This window comes from Microcaecilia unicolor, chromosome 5 (assembly GCF_901765095.1).
Source record: "Microcaecilia unicolor chromosome 5, aMicUni1.1, whole genome shotgun sequence".
In the NCBI taxonomy this organism is placed as follows: domain Eukaryota; kingdom Metazoa; phylum Chordata; class Amphibia; order Gymnophiona; family Siphonopidae; genus Microcaecilia; species Microcaecilia unicolor.
In genome coordinates, this window is record NC_044035.1 from 170,314,416 (window position 1) to 170,332,807 (window position 18,392).

General features: G+C 43.6%; 1 protein-coding gene across 1 annotated transcript in view; it reads left to right on the forward strand.

Annotated features, from left to right (window-relative positions):
* SETD6 (SET domain containing 6, protein lysine methyltransferase) overlaps positions 1-18,392 on the forward strand; it is a 107,079-nt gene that overhangs the window by 62,705 nt on the left and 25,982 nt on the right. Inside the window, exons 7-8 of the mRNA XM_030203592.1 lie at positions 10,769-10,776; positions 11,274-11,452. Of these exons, the coding sequence (XP_030059452.1) occupies positions 10,769-10,776; positions 11,274-11,452 (187 nt within the window). The remainder of the gene's footprint in view (positions 1-10,768; positions 10,777-11,273; positions 11,453-18,392) is intronic.

Sequence of the window (18,392 nt, forward strand, 5' to 3'; positions counted from 1 at the left end):
CCAGAGGCCACTACTCCATCCTCATCCTCCTCGAGCTATCCGCCGCTTTTGACACTGTCAATCATGATTTACTTCTTGCCACACTATCCTCATTTGGGTTCCAGGGCTCTGTCCTTTCCTGGTTCTCCTCCTATCTCTCCCACCGCACCTTCAGAGTCCACTCTCATGGATCCTCCTCCACCCCCATCCCGCTATCTGTTGGTGTTCCCCAGGGATCTGTCCTTGGAGCCCTTTTCTTCTCAATCTACACCTCTTCCCTGGGCTCCCTGATCTCATCTCATGGTTTCCAGTATCATCTCTATGCTGATGACACCCAGCTGTATCTCTCCACACCAGACATCACCGCGGAGACCCAGGAAAAGGTATCAGCCTGCTTATCTGACATTGCTGCCTGGATGTCCAACCGCCACCTGAAACTGAACATGTCCAAGACTGAGCTCATCGTCTTTCCACCAAAACCCGCTTCTCCTCTTCCTCCACTTTCTATCTGTTGTTAACACCCTCATCCTCCCTGTCTCATCTGCCCGCAACCTCGGAGTCATCTTTGACTCCTCCCTCTCCTTCTCTGCGCATATCCAGCAGATAGCCAAGACCTGTCGCTTCTTCCTCTTTAACATCAGCAAAATTCGCCCTTTCCTCTCTGAACACACCACCTGAACTCTCGTCCACGCTCTCATTACCTCTCGCCTTGACTACTGCAACTTACTCCTCACCGGCCTCCCACTTAGCCACCTATCCCCCCTTCAATCTGTTCAGAACTCTGCTGCACATCTTATATTCCGCCAGAACCAATATACTCGTATCACCCCTCTCCTCAGGTCACTTCACTGGCTTCCAATCAGATACCGCATTCAGTTCAAGCTTCTCCTTCTTACCTACAAATGCACTCAGTCTGCTGCCCCTCACTACCTTTCTACCCTCATCTCCCCTTACGTTCCCGCCCGAAACCTCCGTTCACAGGACAAATCCCTCCTCTCATTACCCTTCTCCACCACCGCCAACTCCAGGCTCCGCTCATTCTGCCTCACCTCACCCTATGCTTGGAACAACCTTCCCGAGCCCTTACGCCAAGCCCCCTCCCTGCCCATCTTCATGTCTCTGCTTAAAGCCCACCTCTTCAATGCTGCGTTCGGCACCTAACTCTTTCAGGAAATCCAGACTGCCCCAATTTGACTGCCCTATCAGACTGACTGCTCACGTGTCCTTTAGATTGTAAGCTCTTTGAGCAGGGACTGTCCTTCTATGTTAAATTGTACAGCGCTGCGTAACCCTAGTAGCACTTTAGAAATGTTTAGTAGTAGTAGTATCCCATGACTCTCCAATTTCCTCTGGAGTCTTTCATGAGGTACTTTGTCAAATGCCTTCTGAAAATCCAGATACACAATATCAACTGGCTCACCTATATCTACATGTTTGTTCACCCCTTCAAAGAAATGTAGTAGATTGGTGAGGCAAGATTTCCCTTCACTAAATCCATGTTGACTTTGTCTCATTAATCCATGCTTTTGGGAATATCTTATTTAAATTAGTATGTTTAATTTCTTTCTTATCAAATATCTCTTGTCTCCTTCTAATAGTGGACTGGATCATTTATCAAATGATTATTTTACTTTAACCTGTTGTTTCATTGAATATTATACTGTTGACTATTTTCTGGTACAAGTACATTTTGCTTGGAAAAGTTTGAAATTTCAATAAAGTTTACAAATAAAAAAATAAATAATAAAACATTTTTTTAAAAGTTAACCAAGCTTCTACTAAAACATTTTCCACTCTAGTGCAATCGCAGTTCTCCTTTGAGACCCTTTCTGTCCAAATGCACCTCAGCAAGATTAAAGCTCTAATGCTATGGAAAATAATCTTTTCTGTTTATGCTTTCCAAAAATACTAGGACTAGGGGGCATGCAATGAAGCTACAATATAGTAAATGTAAAACGAATCTGAGAAAACTTTTCTTCACTCAACTTGTAATTAAACTCTGGAATTCGTTGCCAGAGAATGTGGTAATGGCGGTTAGCTTAGCGGAGTTTAAAAAAGGTTTGGACGGCTTCCTAAAGTCCATAGACCATTATTAAATGGACTTGGGGAAAATCCACTATTTCTGGGATAAGCAGTATAAAATGTTTTATCTTGACTATTTATTGTAATTTAATGATCTCAAGGTTTGCTTTTATGTAACTATTTATACATTATGTATTTATTTTTATATTTGTTGTTCATTGTGGATATGTGGTCAATACTTAATATCTGCAGCATTTTACATTCATTTTAAATGTTAAGTTTTTCACGGTTCCTCTTTGCTTTCTTTTTTTTTTTTTTTTTGTTACATTTGTACCCCGCGCTTTCCCACTCATGGCAGGCTCAATGCGGCTTACATGGGGCAATGGAGGGTTAAGTGACTTGCCCAGAGTCACAAGGAGCTGCCTGTGCCTGAAGTGGGAATCGAACTCAGTTCCTCAGTTCCCCAGGACCAAAGTCCACCACCCTAACCACTAGGCCACTCCTCCACTCCTTTCATAGCACACAGAGCACTTCCTAGTTCCAATGATGATTTTTGCGTCATTGGAACGCTATTATAATGATCTCTGGTTCACATACATTTTAAAACTTCTTTTAAGTATTTTGGCGTGAATTGAGTATTCACAATAATTCAAGAAACTCTTGATATGAAAGATAGAAGGAGATTAGTAATATTCAAGTTATACAAATATTCAAATAACAAACAAAGGAAATTTCTCGGCCCCCCCCCCCCCCCATACTCAAGTCCACAATTTAGAAGGGAAAACAAGGTACAATTCCATGAAAAATATATTCCACTAATTAAACTTAGCAGGTGAGTAAAGAAGAGAACTTAGTGCCCTATCATTAACAATTACGGAGTAGATGATGATAATGCTGCTGGCTGTAGATTAGGAGTTATAGCAACCTTCGAGTCTATAAAGGAACTCAAATGAGTGCGATCATAAAATATATATTTAACTGAATTGACTTTCAATACACATTTATAGGGAAAGTTGAGCCAAAATAAACCACCCAATTGTAGGACCCAGGGTCGAAGTTTTAGAAATAATTGACGTCTCTTTTGAGTTGCTCTTGCAATGTCAGGAAATATTCTAATCTTATTGTTCATAAAGAGTTCATCCCTATGACGAAAAAATTGTTTCAAGATCCAATCACGATCTGGTTCCAAAACAAATGATACAATTAAATTTGCTGGTATAGTACCCATCTCATCTTCTTGAATTATTTGTGTAAGATTCAATATATCAAATGAAACATCGGCTCCTTGCTCAGCTTAATATTTCCTTTTTATCCTTTTTATATGGTGGCAAATAATATATTTTAGAAACTGGCGGATAAGCCTGTTCAGGAATCTTCAATACTTCGGATAAATATTTCTTGAAAGTTATTAAAGGGACTATAGATGTTATTTTAGGAAAATTAATCAACCTTAGAGTTTTGGCTCTTAGTTGATTTTCTAAATTTTCCATTTTATAATGAAGTAACATATTTTCCTTTATCAAGTTGGACTGAGTTAGTTGAAGAGATTTTATATTGTCTTTATTCATTTCTGTTGTTTTCTCGATGTTTAGTGTTCTTGTTTTCAAGATTGAAATTTTTTCCAATGGCAATTTAGTAGTTTGGGTCACCAGTAACAGTTTCTGTGAAAAAGAAATTTCTAAGCTCATAAGAGCTTCCCAAATTGAGTCCAAGGTAATAATGCTTGGTTTAGCAGGCAAGAAAGACTTACTAAGTGATGTAAAGTCAGGTGAAATTTGACCCGATAGTTGCTTCTCCTCTACCGCTCTGGAGATTGCCAGGACACTGGCTCTTCCCGATACCGCGCCTCTGCTGATGATATCCAACGGATCCACGCTGCAGTCAGGCCCCACTGGAGGAAGCACTCCTTGACCTGAGGTAGAAGGGGTTTCCCGCCCCTGTTGCTGCTCCACCGCCGGCATTGTCGGAGGGCTCTGTCAGGGCTGAATGAGATTTTGGCCTCAAGCTGGGGGAGCGGGACACCTCCCACCACTCCCTCCAGCAGCGAGGCATCCGGCCCCGAAAGGCTTCCAGGCACTACAAAGCGGTCCATCGGCCCTATTGATCTCACAGGTGCAGTGGGACCAGCGCGCTGTTTACCCCTCCTTTTTGGCATTTTCTCAGGTAAAACGTTTCAAGTTAGAGGAAAACAGGGAGAGAGCCGCCTTGCTGCGTTCTCCTCAAGACGCCATCTTGTTTTTCCGGTTCAACAATTTTTATTGATGACACAATACAAAATTATCTTGATAAACATTACATGTGAAAGCCAACCAACTTAGTACCAGTGGCAACTACACAACAATATTGAGAAGAATCCGTCATCTGTTATCTGTATTTTATCTCATACCCTTACCCTGTAGACCAACCCCCCCCCCCCCAAAAAAAAAGCCCAAAAGGGGAGGTGACCAAAAAGAATATCCAGATCTAAATCCTAGGGCAAGGTGCGCGCACCTCGACGCCTGCGTCCAGGTCAAAATCTACCAAAACAAAATGATCTTGTGGCAATCCAGCAGTTCACCTGGTCAACTAACAAAAGGATTGTTCTTTCAAGGGGAATTCAGTATCAAACTCCTAGCCCTATGCGGAAGGGACCTTGCATACACCTCCCAGACTGCTAAAAAGGCCTTCCAGCATTTCAGGGAATACCTAGCATACCTCTTTTCTAACAGTATCATATCATGTAATCGATTTCTCCAAGCCCAGAAGTATGGGGCCATCTCCCCACCCAGACGCTCATAATGACCCGTTTACCTACAGCTCCCGCCTTACGTAACAATAATACCTGTGAGCAGTTATGTAACCTGTAATTTTCATTATTGTCCAGCAACCACCCCTCCGGAGAAAATGGTAACACCCGATCCAATAACTTCTCCATATACCTTAATATTTCCCTCCGAAAAAGTTTTACCTTCGGACAGCCCCAAAAAGCTTGAAAAAAAAGAATTAGTATCTACATTTTTGACATTCAGGAGTTTCCATGCCCCCAGCCTTAAACTTCTGTTCTTGCGTAAAATAAGCCTTGTGTAAAGTTCGAAACTGATACTCCCGGATCTCCACACTCACCGAAATTTCCGGAATTCTCCTAATCAACTTACAAAAATCAAGAGAACCCGCTGAGGGCCCTAAATCTCCGCCCCACCTGCGGATAAGATCCTCTTTCTGAATGAGACGTCGCAAAAACACATGTAGAGCCGAGACTGTCAGGCCCCCCTCTCTGAATTTGTAAAAAAAAAAAAAACCTGTAAACTTGCCCCCAGAGATGGAAACAAAGCCATCTCAGAAACAGCACGAATGTAATATTGTAACTGACAGTAAGCTAAAAAATCTTTAGCTTCAACTACTCCTCTTGCATGCAGTGAATTCCAGGAGAGCATCTTTCCCCTATCATTCAAAACATGTTGTATCAGGGTAATTCCTTTCGCACCCCAACGTTGAAAACTAGCTCCATCGTGTCCTGGAGTAAAGCCCAGATTTCCCCGGATGGGGAGCTGATCAGAGATCTCCGGCTGTCTTCCCAACAGTGTCACCAGATATCGCCACGTCTGTCTCAGCGAACCAACAATCATGCTCCAACGTAAAGTAAGCGGCAAATCTGCTCTCGCGCTATGCAGCAGCAAATTAATGTGCCACAGGTGATAATAAGCCTCCTCATATTCTCGGGGTGTATAATTCCGCTCTTCAAGTACCCAGTCTCCGAGGTAACGGATAAGACACACATAGTTATAAAGGTGTATATCGGGAAGTCCCAATCCCCCGTATTTAAAGGTTCCAATTAGATACTCAATGGCTATTTTTGGCTTTCGGCCCGCCCAACAAAAATGGGACAAAAGCTTCCTTAAGACATTTAAATCCCGCTTCAGCACTCTAAGAGGTAACAACTGGAGAGTGTAAAGCCATTTGGGAAACAAAACCATATTAAAGAGCTGTATTCTACCATGAATCGATAACGGAAAATGCATCCACTTAGACTCACTTTAGTTTGTTCCAATAGTAGTGGTAAATTCACCTGACATAATATAGAAGTCTTAAAGGGTAACTGAATACCCAAATATCGAAAAGAGGTAGTTTCCCACTTCAAGGGAAAAGGACCATTCCAGGTATCCCGAATTAATGAAACTGTAGGTATTGCCAAAGATTTGTTTGCATTCAGCCTAAAAGCAGAAAAATCTCCATATTCCTTAAAAATCTCCAACAACTCCGCCAAGGATGTCTGGGGCTCAACAATATGCACCAACAGGTCATCCGCAAAAGCCGAAAGCTTTAACTCATGACTTCTTATGCGGACCCCCTGAATATTTCTGTTACACATAATGTCACTAACCAAGGGATCTAGTGACAAGACAAAGAGTAACGGAGAGAAGGGGCAACCCTGTTGTAAAAACCTTTTTAAAGCAAGAGTGAAAGTTCACCTCTGATCTCGGGGGGGGGGGGGGGGGGGGTTACAACCCACAGAAAATATGGCAGTTGCACTGTGATTGCTGATGTGATGGGAACACTGCCACCCTGAGGAAAGAAGTGCTGCACTGTGAGTACTGTTTGCACCCATAATGTTTGGCTTCTTTGCCTCCTTTTGAAAGACATCCTTTAACCATGAGAATCTGTAGCAAAGTTTTACTGCTAAAGGAGCTTGAGTGATCTGTTTGCTGCTGTTTTAGGTTGTGGATTGGCTTTGACTATTTGGAGAAGGTTTGTTTTTGTCCCCAATAGGTATGTTTCCCTTTTGGTGGTGTTTCATTTTGAGAATTCTAGCCTACTTGTACTGCCTTTAGTGAACTCTTCTGTTAATCACATTGCATGTTGAAGCTCAATTCTTGTCTGATTTGTTTTTTGCTAAGCACCTAAATGATATACTGCACCCTGTCTTGGTTACACTCTGCATTGGCTTCAGAGACCACTAAATTGCTCACCGAGAGCATATTACTTCAGCTCTCAGCACAAGCAGGTACTTGCAGAGGAACTCTCCGTCCTTCTCGAGGCCTGTGTGGTCGAACCCGTTCCACAAGGGGACAAAAGGAAGGGATTCTATTCCAGGTACTTCCTTGTGCATCCCATCCTAGACCTGAGGGGCCTGAACAAATTTCTGGTCAAAGAGAAGTTCAGGATGGTTTCCTTGGGCACCCTGCATCCCATGCTTCAGGAAAATGATTGTCTATGCTCTCTGGACTTAAAGGATGCTTATACTCGTATCTCAATACTTCCAGCTCAGAGGAAGTGTCTTTGATTTCGGCTGGGGACATGTCAATTCCAGTATCGCGTGTTGCCTTTGGCCTCGCGTCGGTTCCCAGGATTTTCACCAAGTGTCATGCAGTAGTCGCAGTGTCGCTATACAGACTGGGAGTCCATGTGTACCCCTATCTTGACGACTGGCTGGTGAAGAGCATGTCACGGGCTGGGGCTCAGGCGTCCATGCGGAGGACTGTTATGTTATCTCTCACCAACTCTCTACATACAGATTAACAAGGCGAGTTACAACCTATTTAGAAATAAGAAACTGATAACAAAACACCAGAAATTGTATAAGTGCGGAAGAAAAAGAAATAATTCATTACATATGATAACTAATTGAAACCCCCTGAGCCTAGAAACCAAATATGTTTTCAAAGCTTTGCGAAACATAAAATTGTTCCAATAGCGAATAGCTAAAAAGAAAAATGATTGAGCATACGCGGCCTTAAACCGAATATTCTTAATTGAAGGAAACACTAGCAATAAATAAATAATTACATCTTCTGGAGACCATCTAAATTTAAGTTCAACACATTCAGCAATTGCGCCTCACTTTCAGGACACAAACCATTCAAAAACTTAAACACTAAGCAAAGTATCTTGAAAACAACCCAAAATTTCACGGGTAACCAATGCATTGTTTCCAATAAAGGACTAACATGAATGATCCAGCCAAGTTTTCTGAAATATTAACCTAAAGGCTGAATTCTGGAAAGTTGCTTAAATGAAAGACTTAAATATAATGAATTATCATAATCCAATAATGATAAAATTCTTAATTGCACAATAATTCTAAAATGATCTTCTAAAAAAATAAGATCTTAATAAATGTAATTGCTGTAGTTTGAAATAAGCTTTTGTAATCAAACTGTTGATATGTGGTTGTGTCGTCATAGATGAGCCCAAGATCCATCATCACTCACTATTGTCTGTGAGGATTTTAATTTAAGTCCATCAAGAACCATAATATCTTGGTCTTTTCAGTGTCAAGTTTTAATTTAGCCCTGACAGACCAATCTTGTATCCTTTTTATACAAACACTGATTTTAGATGAAACAGAATTTACCGTACAACTTGGCTGACAGGAAACAAAAATAAAATATTGTCTGCATAGGACAGCATAATCTCATCAAGTGTTAATAAAAGTTGACCAAGGGAGCTTGGTCAACTTTTATTAACACCTGATGAGATTATATATATATAATTTTTTTTTTTTTTTGGGGTGTTAGAGCTACTAGGGTTCGTTTTAAACTACTTCAAATCTCATTTCTCCCTGTGCAATTTGAGTTCATGGAGCCATGCAGGACACTCAGCTGGCTCGGACTTTTCTTTCTGTGGCACGGGCAGATGCTCGTCACCCTTGCCCTCATGTCCGAGCATCTCGGTAGATGTTGAGGTTGTTGGGCCACATGGCCTCTACTGTTCATGTGACACCCATGGCATCCCTTCACATGAGAACTGCCCAAATGGACCCTAGCTTCCCAGTGGTATCAGGCTGCAGGGGATCTAGAGGTTGTCATCCAGGTTCTGCTTCAGCTGGTTCAGTCCCTACTCCGGTGGACAGTTGATCCAGTTTGACTCTGGGACTCCCATTTCAAATTCCCCAGCCCACGAAAGTGCTGACGACAAATGCATCCCAGTTAGTGTGGGAAGCTCATTTAGACGGGCTTCATACTCAAGGTGCTTGGGCAGCCCAGGAAACATCTCCAAATCAATGTTCTGGAGCTCCGGGCAATCTGGAATGCTCTAAAGGATTTCAGGGATTGGCTAAACAACCAAATTGTACTTATTCATACAGACAGGCTGCCATGTACTACATGAACAAGCAGGGGGCACCAGATCACACCCTCTGTGTCAGGAGACTATCTGAATGTGGCATTGGGCACCAGCACAGGATGCTCCTCAAGGCCACTTATCTGGTAGAAAAATTCAACAGCCTAGTCAACAGACTGAGCAGGGTCATGCAACTGCACGAGTGGGCCCTCAAGATCTTCCGAGCATGGGGCACCTTCTCGGTGGATCTCTGTGCCACTCAATCCAATCACAAAGTCCCTCAGTTCTGCTCCAGACCCTTGACAGACTAGTGTCGGATGCCTTCCCTCCTTCATTGGAGTACAGGACCTTCTATATGCGTATCCTCCCATTCCTCTTGTGGGGAAGACTTTGCTGAAACTTGATCTTGATCACTACCTACTGGCCCCAGCAGATCTGGTTCTCTCTTCTTCTGGAGTTACTCTCCGAAGTACCTTGGAGTGTTTTCCGACTCTCATCACCCAGAACAAGGGATCTCTCCTGCATCCCATCCTCCGGTTTCTAGCCCTCACAGCCTGGATATTGAGAGCTTAGAATTTGCTTCCTCTTCCTGAGGTTGTCTCCAGGGTCTTGCTGGCTTCCAGAAAAGATTCAACTAAGAGGTGTTACTCTTTTTAAATAGAGGAGGTTTGCCGTCTGGTGTGAGGGCAAGGCTCCAGATCCTATTTCCTGCCTTGCACAGACCCTTCTTGAATACCTTCTGCACCTCCACTCTGAGTTTGGTCTCAAGACTAACTCCGTAAGGGTTCACCCTCAGTGCAATTAGTGCTTATCAACATGTAGAGGGTAAACCCATCTCTGGGCAGCCTCTAGTTGTTCACTTCATGAGAGGTTTGCTTTTTATAAAGCCCCCTGTCAAACCTCCATCTTATCATGGGACCTAAGTGTCATTCTCACCCAGCTGATGAAAGCTCCTTTTGAGTCACTTGCTGTCATCTGAAGTACTTGACCTGGAAGGTCATATTTTTGGTGGCTGTTACTTCAGCTTGCAGGGCCAGTGAGCTTTCAGGCCTTGGTGGCAGATGCACCTTATATGAAGTTTCATCATAATAGAGTAGTCCTCTACATCACCCTAAGTTCCTACCTAAGGTTGTGTCAGAGTTCCATCTGAACCAGTCAATTGTCTTGCCAACATTCTTTCCCCGACCTCATACCCATCCTGGTGGAAGTGCACTGCACACCTTGGACTGCAAGCAAGCATTGTTCTTTTACTTGGAGCGGACTAGGCCCTATAGACAGTCCCCCCAACCTTTTGTTTCTTTTGACCCCAATAGGATAGGGGTCGCCATCAGGAAACGCACCATTTCCAGTTGGCTGATCCGTGAGGGTCATGTCAGGGCTCACAATGTCAATGCCATGGCTGCGTCAGTTGCTCACTTGAGGTGAGCCTCCGTTGAAGAAATTTGCAAGGCTGTGACGTGGTCTTCAGTTCACACATTCACATCTCATTACTGCCTTGAGCAGGATACTCAATGCGACAGTCGATTTGGACAGACAGTGCTGCAGAATTTATTTGGGGTCTAGAGTCCAACTCCACCCTCCTAGGCCCATTTTGTTCTGTTTCAGGCTTCACTACTTTTTTGGGTTAATTACTTTTTTTGCCCTCACCGTTGCAAGGTCCAGTTGACCACTAGTGGTTGTTTTTGGTGAGCCTGGAAGCTAGGGATTCCAATCTGTGAGAATTTTATAGGCCTGCTTGTCCTCAAAGAAAGTGAAGGTACTTACGTGTAGCAGGTATGCTCCGAGGACAGCAGGGCTTATATTCTCACATACCCTCCACCTCCCCTTGGAGTTGTCTCCTTTTTATTATGCTTTATATTGTACTGCTGCTCCCGTGTTCTCGTGGCAGGCAGGAAGGCATTCGCACATGTGTGATGGAACTTGTCTTGCTCTCAGAGATCTATTTTTTAAGCTAGTTACAAGCTCTGGACCGGCAACACGGATATGAGAACATAAGGCCTGCTGTTTTCTGAGAATGCCTGCTACAGGTAAGTACCTTTGCTTTATCTGCCATCATTTACTATGTTTTTATGTTACTCTTAAGTACCAGTACTATTGGGTCAGTATTCAAAAGCACTTATCCTGTTAACAACACCTACAATAAGTAAAATAATATGCAACAGAAAATTGTTGTATTCAAAGCAGTCAATCTTAGAGTACATGCTAGCTGAACTGGTTTCTCCTCTTTCTTACAGACGTGTTGAAAATGTCACAACTCAGTGCATTGCAGAAGGGCAGGAGGTATTTAACACCTATGGGCAGATGGCAAACTGGCAGTTGCTGCACATGTATGGATTTGTGGAGCCGTACCCTGGCAACACCAACGACACTGCAGATATTCAGATGATGGACCATGCGCAAGGCAGCCCTGCGGGTTGAGTCCCTGCTTCCCCCCATCATAGACCTCTAACTAAGTGGAATTCAAGAGCAATCCCTCATTGTTAGATTAGAAGTATCACTTTGGTTTGGTTTAGGCAAAAAAAGGTTTTAAATCTCTGAGCCAAAGAGACTCTTCCTGCAACCCTGAAATCCAGAGCCACAGGAGGAAAGAGGGCAGAAACTGGATTCACTACTCCAGAATATACAGTCTTGAATCATGACTAGCCCAGAGAGCTTCATGGACTTAATTTTCAATTATTTGGTAGTCACAGATAAGCTGAAGGGACTTGAAATTGAATTTTGTCTTTCTATGTCAGTTCCTGTTCTATTTCTTCTCATATCAGTCTGGACAATGGACGGCCCAAACCTGTCACTTCTTTGTCTACAACATTTAGCAAAATTCGCCCCTTCCTCTCTGAATATGCTACCAGAACCTTATCCAAACCCTTGTCACATCTTGCTTGGATTATTGCAATTTGCTTCTCACTGGTCTTCCGCTCAGCCATCTCTCTCCTCTCCAGTCTGTCCAAAATTCTGCGGCACGACTTATTTTCTGCCAAAATCGTTTTACCCACACTAGCCCACTCCTCAAGTCACTTCACTGGCTCCCTGTCTGCTTCCGCATACAGTTCAAACTTCTCTTACTGACCTTTAAATGCATCCATTCTGCAGCCCCCCCTTACCTCTCCTCTTCATTCTCTCCTACATTCCTCCCCGTAATCTCTGCTCGCTGACAAATCTCTCTTGTCGATCCCCCTTCTCCTCCACTGCTAATTCCAGGCTTCGTTCCTTTTCCCTCGCGGCACCTTATGCCTGGAATGGACTTCCTGAGCATGTACGCTAGCACCCTCTCTATCTGTTTTCAAATCTGTGCTGAAACCCACCTTTTCACTCCTGCTTTTGGCTCCTAACCACTACTCAATCCCCTATCCTTGTTTTCTCTCACCCAGTACTTTCCTCGACCTAATTGTCTTGTCTGTCTGTATTTTTAGATTGTAAGCTCTATCGAGCAGGGACTGTCTGTGTCAGGTGTTCAGCGCTGGTGAGTCTGGTAGCGCTATACAAATGTTAATAATAATAATAGTGGTTGCAGTCTCTACATGGTTAACATCATTTTGGGAGACTTTTAGGGCTGAAGATACCATGTAATGACAAACTTCACCAGGTGAGACATTATGTAGCTTAATGAAAACTGAAAACTATTGAAAAAGCTTAGAATTGATACCAACCTGCACCAATATGAAAACATTGGAAAAACATTGTAACCAGCTAATAAAGGAAGGAAGAATCAAATTAGTGGGAAGGTTTCTAGGAAGCTACATAAATGAGAGAGATTCTAGGGTTGGGGCTCAAACCTAGGGTGACTAAAACCAACATATATAGAGTGTAGCGTTGTAATCTGTGACCTGTGTGTGTGGTTTTTTTTTTAATATTTAATGTTTATACAGTTTTAAATAGAAATCAAATTACATCATAAAGAAAAATACCAACCCAAATATAAAAGGAGGCGCATTTAATTTGTGCTATTACAAACAAAAAACAAATGTAGCCCACAAAAAAATGGGGAAAGAACAGAAAGTAATCACTAATAATCACATAAGAAAATATATAAATGCATAGAAAAAGCCCTTATTCCCTTAAGGGTCAGCATCAAGCAATTTAAGGCCAGGATAAGTGCTTTTTTCTTTGCGCCGCATAAGATTACTCATGAAATTGTATCCAATAGTTCACTTTCAGCCATATTCCTGGTTACAAAGTCAAATAATTCAAATACTATACTATTCATAACTTATATTCCACCATATCATCATATGGATTCATTGTGGATTACAAGAAGAAAGATATCCCAATAGGAAATGCAAAAAACAGATATAATACCTTAAAAATGTAACAGAAATCAGGCTAAATCCAAATCTGAATACATAAAAACCTTCAAATGTTTTCTAATCCCATTCCAAACCTTTGCAGGCAAATATCTAAAAGAAGTATCCAAGTAACTAGATTTGTGAAACATAATTTGCCTTCCTGAAATCCATGCTGGTTATTGTTAATTACACTTGGACCGATATTCAAAAGAAATTAGATGTTCACTGGTGGTGGTGGTGAATGTATAACTTCCCTATTTATGGAATTTTGGCCCCTATACAAATAGTGTCAGGGCCAGAAATCTGAATAGCCTCATAATATCCATATAGTACTCCTGCCATAATTCTGCTCCAAAAATAAATCAAATTAAAAGGTCTGTGCACAAAATTTGCACAAATTCTGCAAAATTCTTTGTTTGTCATAATTTAAACAATATTAAAGGCCCCCTCCCTGTACACAGATACCATCCACCTTTTTTTACAGCCCTCTTCCCAGTACTCACACACCATCCATAGTTTTTTCCAGCCCCCCCTGCCTCACCCGCACACCATATATAGCTTTTTCCAGCCCTGCATCCACCCAGGAGCTACAATGAGGAGGAGCTGCGTCAGGAGTACCTCTTTGGGGCAGGAAAGAACTTGACTCTTTCCTGCCCACTGCTACTCCTCTGGGTCAGTACCACTGTTTCTTGCAAATGGCTGCCAAGACTTCCTGCGGCAGCCTCACGAGATTACCGCTTGAAGTCTCAGAGGCCATTTTGAAGAAGTGAAGCACCAGCCAGAGAGCAGCGGCAGCGGGCAGGAAAGAGTAGGGTTCTTTCCTGCCCCTGAAGAGGCCACTAGACCACCAAGGAGTGTTAAGGTAGGCCTGGGGAAGGTCCTCTGAGGCTCAAGAGCGGGCAGGAAGGCCAGCTTGCCAGCCTTCACCACAACTTTATCACAGGCTAAAGGGGCTAAAATAGCCTAGTTCTCCCTTTGAGTGCTACATGGAGGTCCACTGCAGTAAATCAGGTGACTAACGTGCGCTTTCATCACCTGATTGGCAATTCTGCACAGAAATGCTGAATCTTGCACGGCTGGGAATTCTGCGCTGCACAGTTGCACAGAATTCCAGCAGGAGTAATATAGGAAAGGGGCACTGAGAGAAGAGAGTAAGAGTATACCGTGTAATCTGAATAGCAGTAACATTCAGGCTTTATCAGGGTAAGGTATCCATTTAGTTTAGTTGTGCTGAATAGCACTAGCTGCTTTTACATATAGCAGTGATGAATATATGATATAAATTAAATGCCTTATTATGGTCACCATGCTGGCTAACTATCAGGCCCACTGTTTCCTTCTGTATATTTAATGATTTTATTCTTGATTATCATCTCTTCCTTTGTAACCAGTATTAATGTTGGGCTTAAAAATCTGTAATTTCCTGTTCCCCCACTGGAGCCTTTCTTGAAAACTGGAGTGTGACAAACCGGTGGTGTTTTAAGCCTGTAAAACTGCCTTTATTAATTCTTGAAGTGCATTTCTCTAGTTTGGCCAGCAGGTGGTGCATGTTATGTTTTAAGCTGTTTCAAAGACCTGAACTTTTAGCACACAGATAAAGGAAATGCCTATAGTGATGTAACTTGGGCTCTGATTGGCCCAGGAACTCTTTTCATTTGGATTGTACTGGCTTTTGCCCCAGTTTCAGCCCAGGAGAAGAGAGAGAGAGAGCTCTTTGCTGAAGCCCTGCAAAAAAACTGTTATATTTGATAACTGGTGAGCAGCTATATGACCTGACCTTCCCAGGTACTTTTTAGAAAGTAAACAAATGTATAGTTAGTGTTTTAATTGATCCATATTTCAGGTACCTGTTATTGTCTGCTACTTTTTTGTTCATTGTTCAGTTTTTAAGACAATAAACAATTTAGTTATTGCCTCTTTGTCTGGACTGATAAAGAATTCTGGTGGTTTGTGTGTTAGGTCTGTGAGTGCCTTCTGGGAACTGTGGGACCACTGGGAGTGTGATCCCAGTAACCTAGAAATCACTGGGGATAATTTGAGAGCGGGAAACTCTCCCAGAGGCAGTTGTGACCCAGTTGGTGGGAGGAGGATGCCAGTGTAGAGCACAAGCGGCAGGTGCAGGCAGAACTGAGCTGTGCTGGGGATAGACCCTCAGAGTGGCTGCGGGGTAACCCCAGGCAGGTGGCTAGGCGTTTCATGACATGGAGTTACATTGTTGACTTTTCAGGCCACTGGCAGTAACACTTCTCTGTCTTTTTTTCAAATGTTAGTGTCAGCAGCTGGGTCCATTTCTCTTTAAGTTGGATCCCATTCTATTGGTATTGGCTCCCTCTTTCTCCAAATGTTTACCAGTTCTGAACAGATCTAAAGCTCTCTTCACTGCATCATTGTCTCTGGAGCTCAGATCCTATGCACTTGTCCCAAGTTTTCTTGAATTCAGATACAGTTTTTGTGTCCACCACTTCCACCGGGATGCCATTCCACAAATTCACTACCCATCCATGAAGAAGTATTTCCTCAAATTACTTCTGAGTCTGTCCCCTTTCACCTTCATAGTAACATAGTAGATAACAACAGATAAAGATCTGTACAGTCTATGTAGTCTACCTAAAAAGATAAACTCATAGTATAAGGTATGATATGATACTACATATGCATACTTGATCTTGATTTGGCCTTGCCATTATCAGGGCACCAGCCTTCTTCTCCAACTTCTGAAGTTGTCATTGAAGCCCAACTCTAGCCCATCCAAATCTGTCCAGCCACAATCAGGGCACAAACCGTAGAAATCTGCATGGCACTGACTTTACTGGTGTTGCAATCTAATCACTGCTAAGCTTGTTTGCTTCCATGCCTTCTATATAGGATTCCTTTGCGTTTTTGAATTCTATTACTGTTTTCATTTCCACTACCTCCTATGGGAGGGCATTCCAGGTATCTACCACACCCTCTCCGAGTAAAAGTACTTCCTGACATTATTCAGCCCCCCTGCAACCTCTCAATTCATGTTCTCTAGTTCTACCACAATCCCATCTCTAGAAAAGGTTTGTTTGTAGATTAATACTTTTCCAATATTTGAATGTCTGTATCATATCTCTGTCATGCCTTTCCTCCAGGGTATACATGTTCAGGTCCTCAAGTCTCTCCTTGTATATCTTGTGACACAAAACCTATATCATTTTCATTGCTTTTCTCTGAACTGCTTAGTCTTTTTATGTCCTTAGCAAATACTACCTCCAAAACTGAAAACAGTACTCCAAATGGGGCCTCACCAATGGATTACACAGGGGCATCAACACCTCCTTTTTTTCTGCTGATTATACCCCTTTATATGCAGCCTTGCATCCTTCTGGCCACGGCCACCGCTTTGTCACATTGTTTCATCACCATGATATCCTCAGATACATCACCCCAAGCAGGGCTGTGCCTACCGTGTTTCCCCGAAAATAGGGCATCCCCATAAAATAAGACCTACCGAGGTTTTTGGTGCCCTTAGAAAATATAAGGCCTCCCCCGAAAGTAAGGCCTAGCAAAGTTTTGTTTTTCCCGGTAAGTAGGGTCCCCCCCCCCCCTGAGATCGCCGGGCCCCCCGCCGTCGTTCTGAAACTAACCCCCCACCCGAGGTCGTCCCCCCCACCCGAGATGGCGCCCCCACCCGAAGTCGCCGGACCCCAACCCCCTCTGTCGCTCCGAAACTAACCTGCACTTAAGCCTCCTTTCACTTTCCTTCCAGTTCGCAGCAAGCAGCAGCAGTAGGAGGGCAGGCCACTCCTTCCTTCCGTGTCCCACCCTCGCCTGACGTAACGTAACGTCAGGCGAGGGTGGGGCTCGGAAGGAAGGAGAGGCCTGCCCTGCCCTGCTGCTCCTGCGAACTGGAAGGAAAGTGAAAGGAGGCTTAAGTTCAGGTTAGTTTCTGAGCGACGGAGGGGGGTGGGGTCCGGCGACTTCGGGTGGGAGCGCCATCTCGGGTGGGGGGGGGCGACCTCGGGTGGGGGGTTACCGGTAGTTGCAGGAGCGACGGAGGGAAGGTGGGCGGGCCAACCGTGTTTCCCCGAAATATTAAGACATCCCCTGAAAATAAGAACTAGCGCCTTTTTGGGCGCAAAAATTAATATAAGGCAGTGTCTTATATTCGGGGAAACACGGTAGGGTCTCCGGCGCCCCCCTGCAGTTGGCCCCACCCCCCCCAAAAACTATCGCTACACTACCCGCCCTCTTCTCCCCAGATCCTTTTCCTTTTTTTTTGTTTAAATTTATCTCTGTCCGGCGGCAGCGTAGCGTTAGTGAGAAGGAGGCGGCGCTCCCCCGCCCCAACATGTCAGTCTTCCCTTCGCTCAGTGGCCCGCCTTCTTCTGACGTCATTTCTGATGTCAGAAGGCGGCGGAACTGAGCGAAGGGAAGACTGACACATCGGGGCGGGGGAACGCCGCCTCCTCATTAATGCTACGCTGCCACCGGACAGAGGTAAATTTAAACAAAAAAAAAAAAAAGGAAAAGGATCTGGGGAGAAGAGGGCAAGGTAAGCATGGTGCGGCGGGGCACCCCCCCCAGAGGATGGCGCCCTCCTGCCATGCTTACCTCGCTTACCGTGTTGGCACGGCCCTGACCCCAAGGTCCCTCTCCTGAGCTGTGCTTCTCTCCCTTCCTATCTAGTACATCTCAATTGGATTTTTTCATCCTATGCTCCCTCATTCCAGAACTTCCTTTCAATTGAAAGAAAATCTCCTCCTGTGTATTTATGCCGTATAGATATTAAACATCTCTATCCTATCTCTCCTCTCCCATCTTTCTTTCAAAGCATACATTATTGAGATCTTTGTCTGCTCCCCTATGCTTTATGACAAAGACCACTGACCATTTTAGTAGCCACCCTCTGGACCAACTCCATCCTGTTTATCATTTATTATATTGGTTTTCTCCAGAACTTCGGATCCTTAAATGCACAGGATGGAAACTAGAAAGGAGATGGCGTAAATCTCGCCTGTATGAAAACAGGCTATTTTCTGTTTTAAAAGCATTTTCATTTATTTACTTACCACACAAGTCAGACTTACCGGCCTGTAGTTCCCA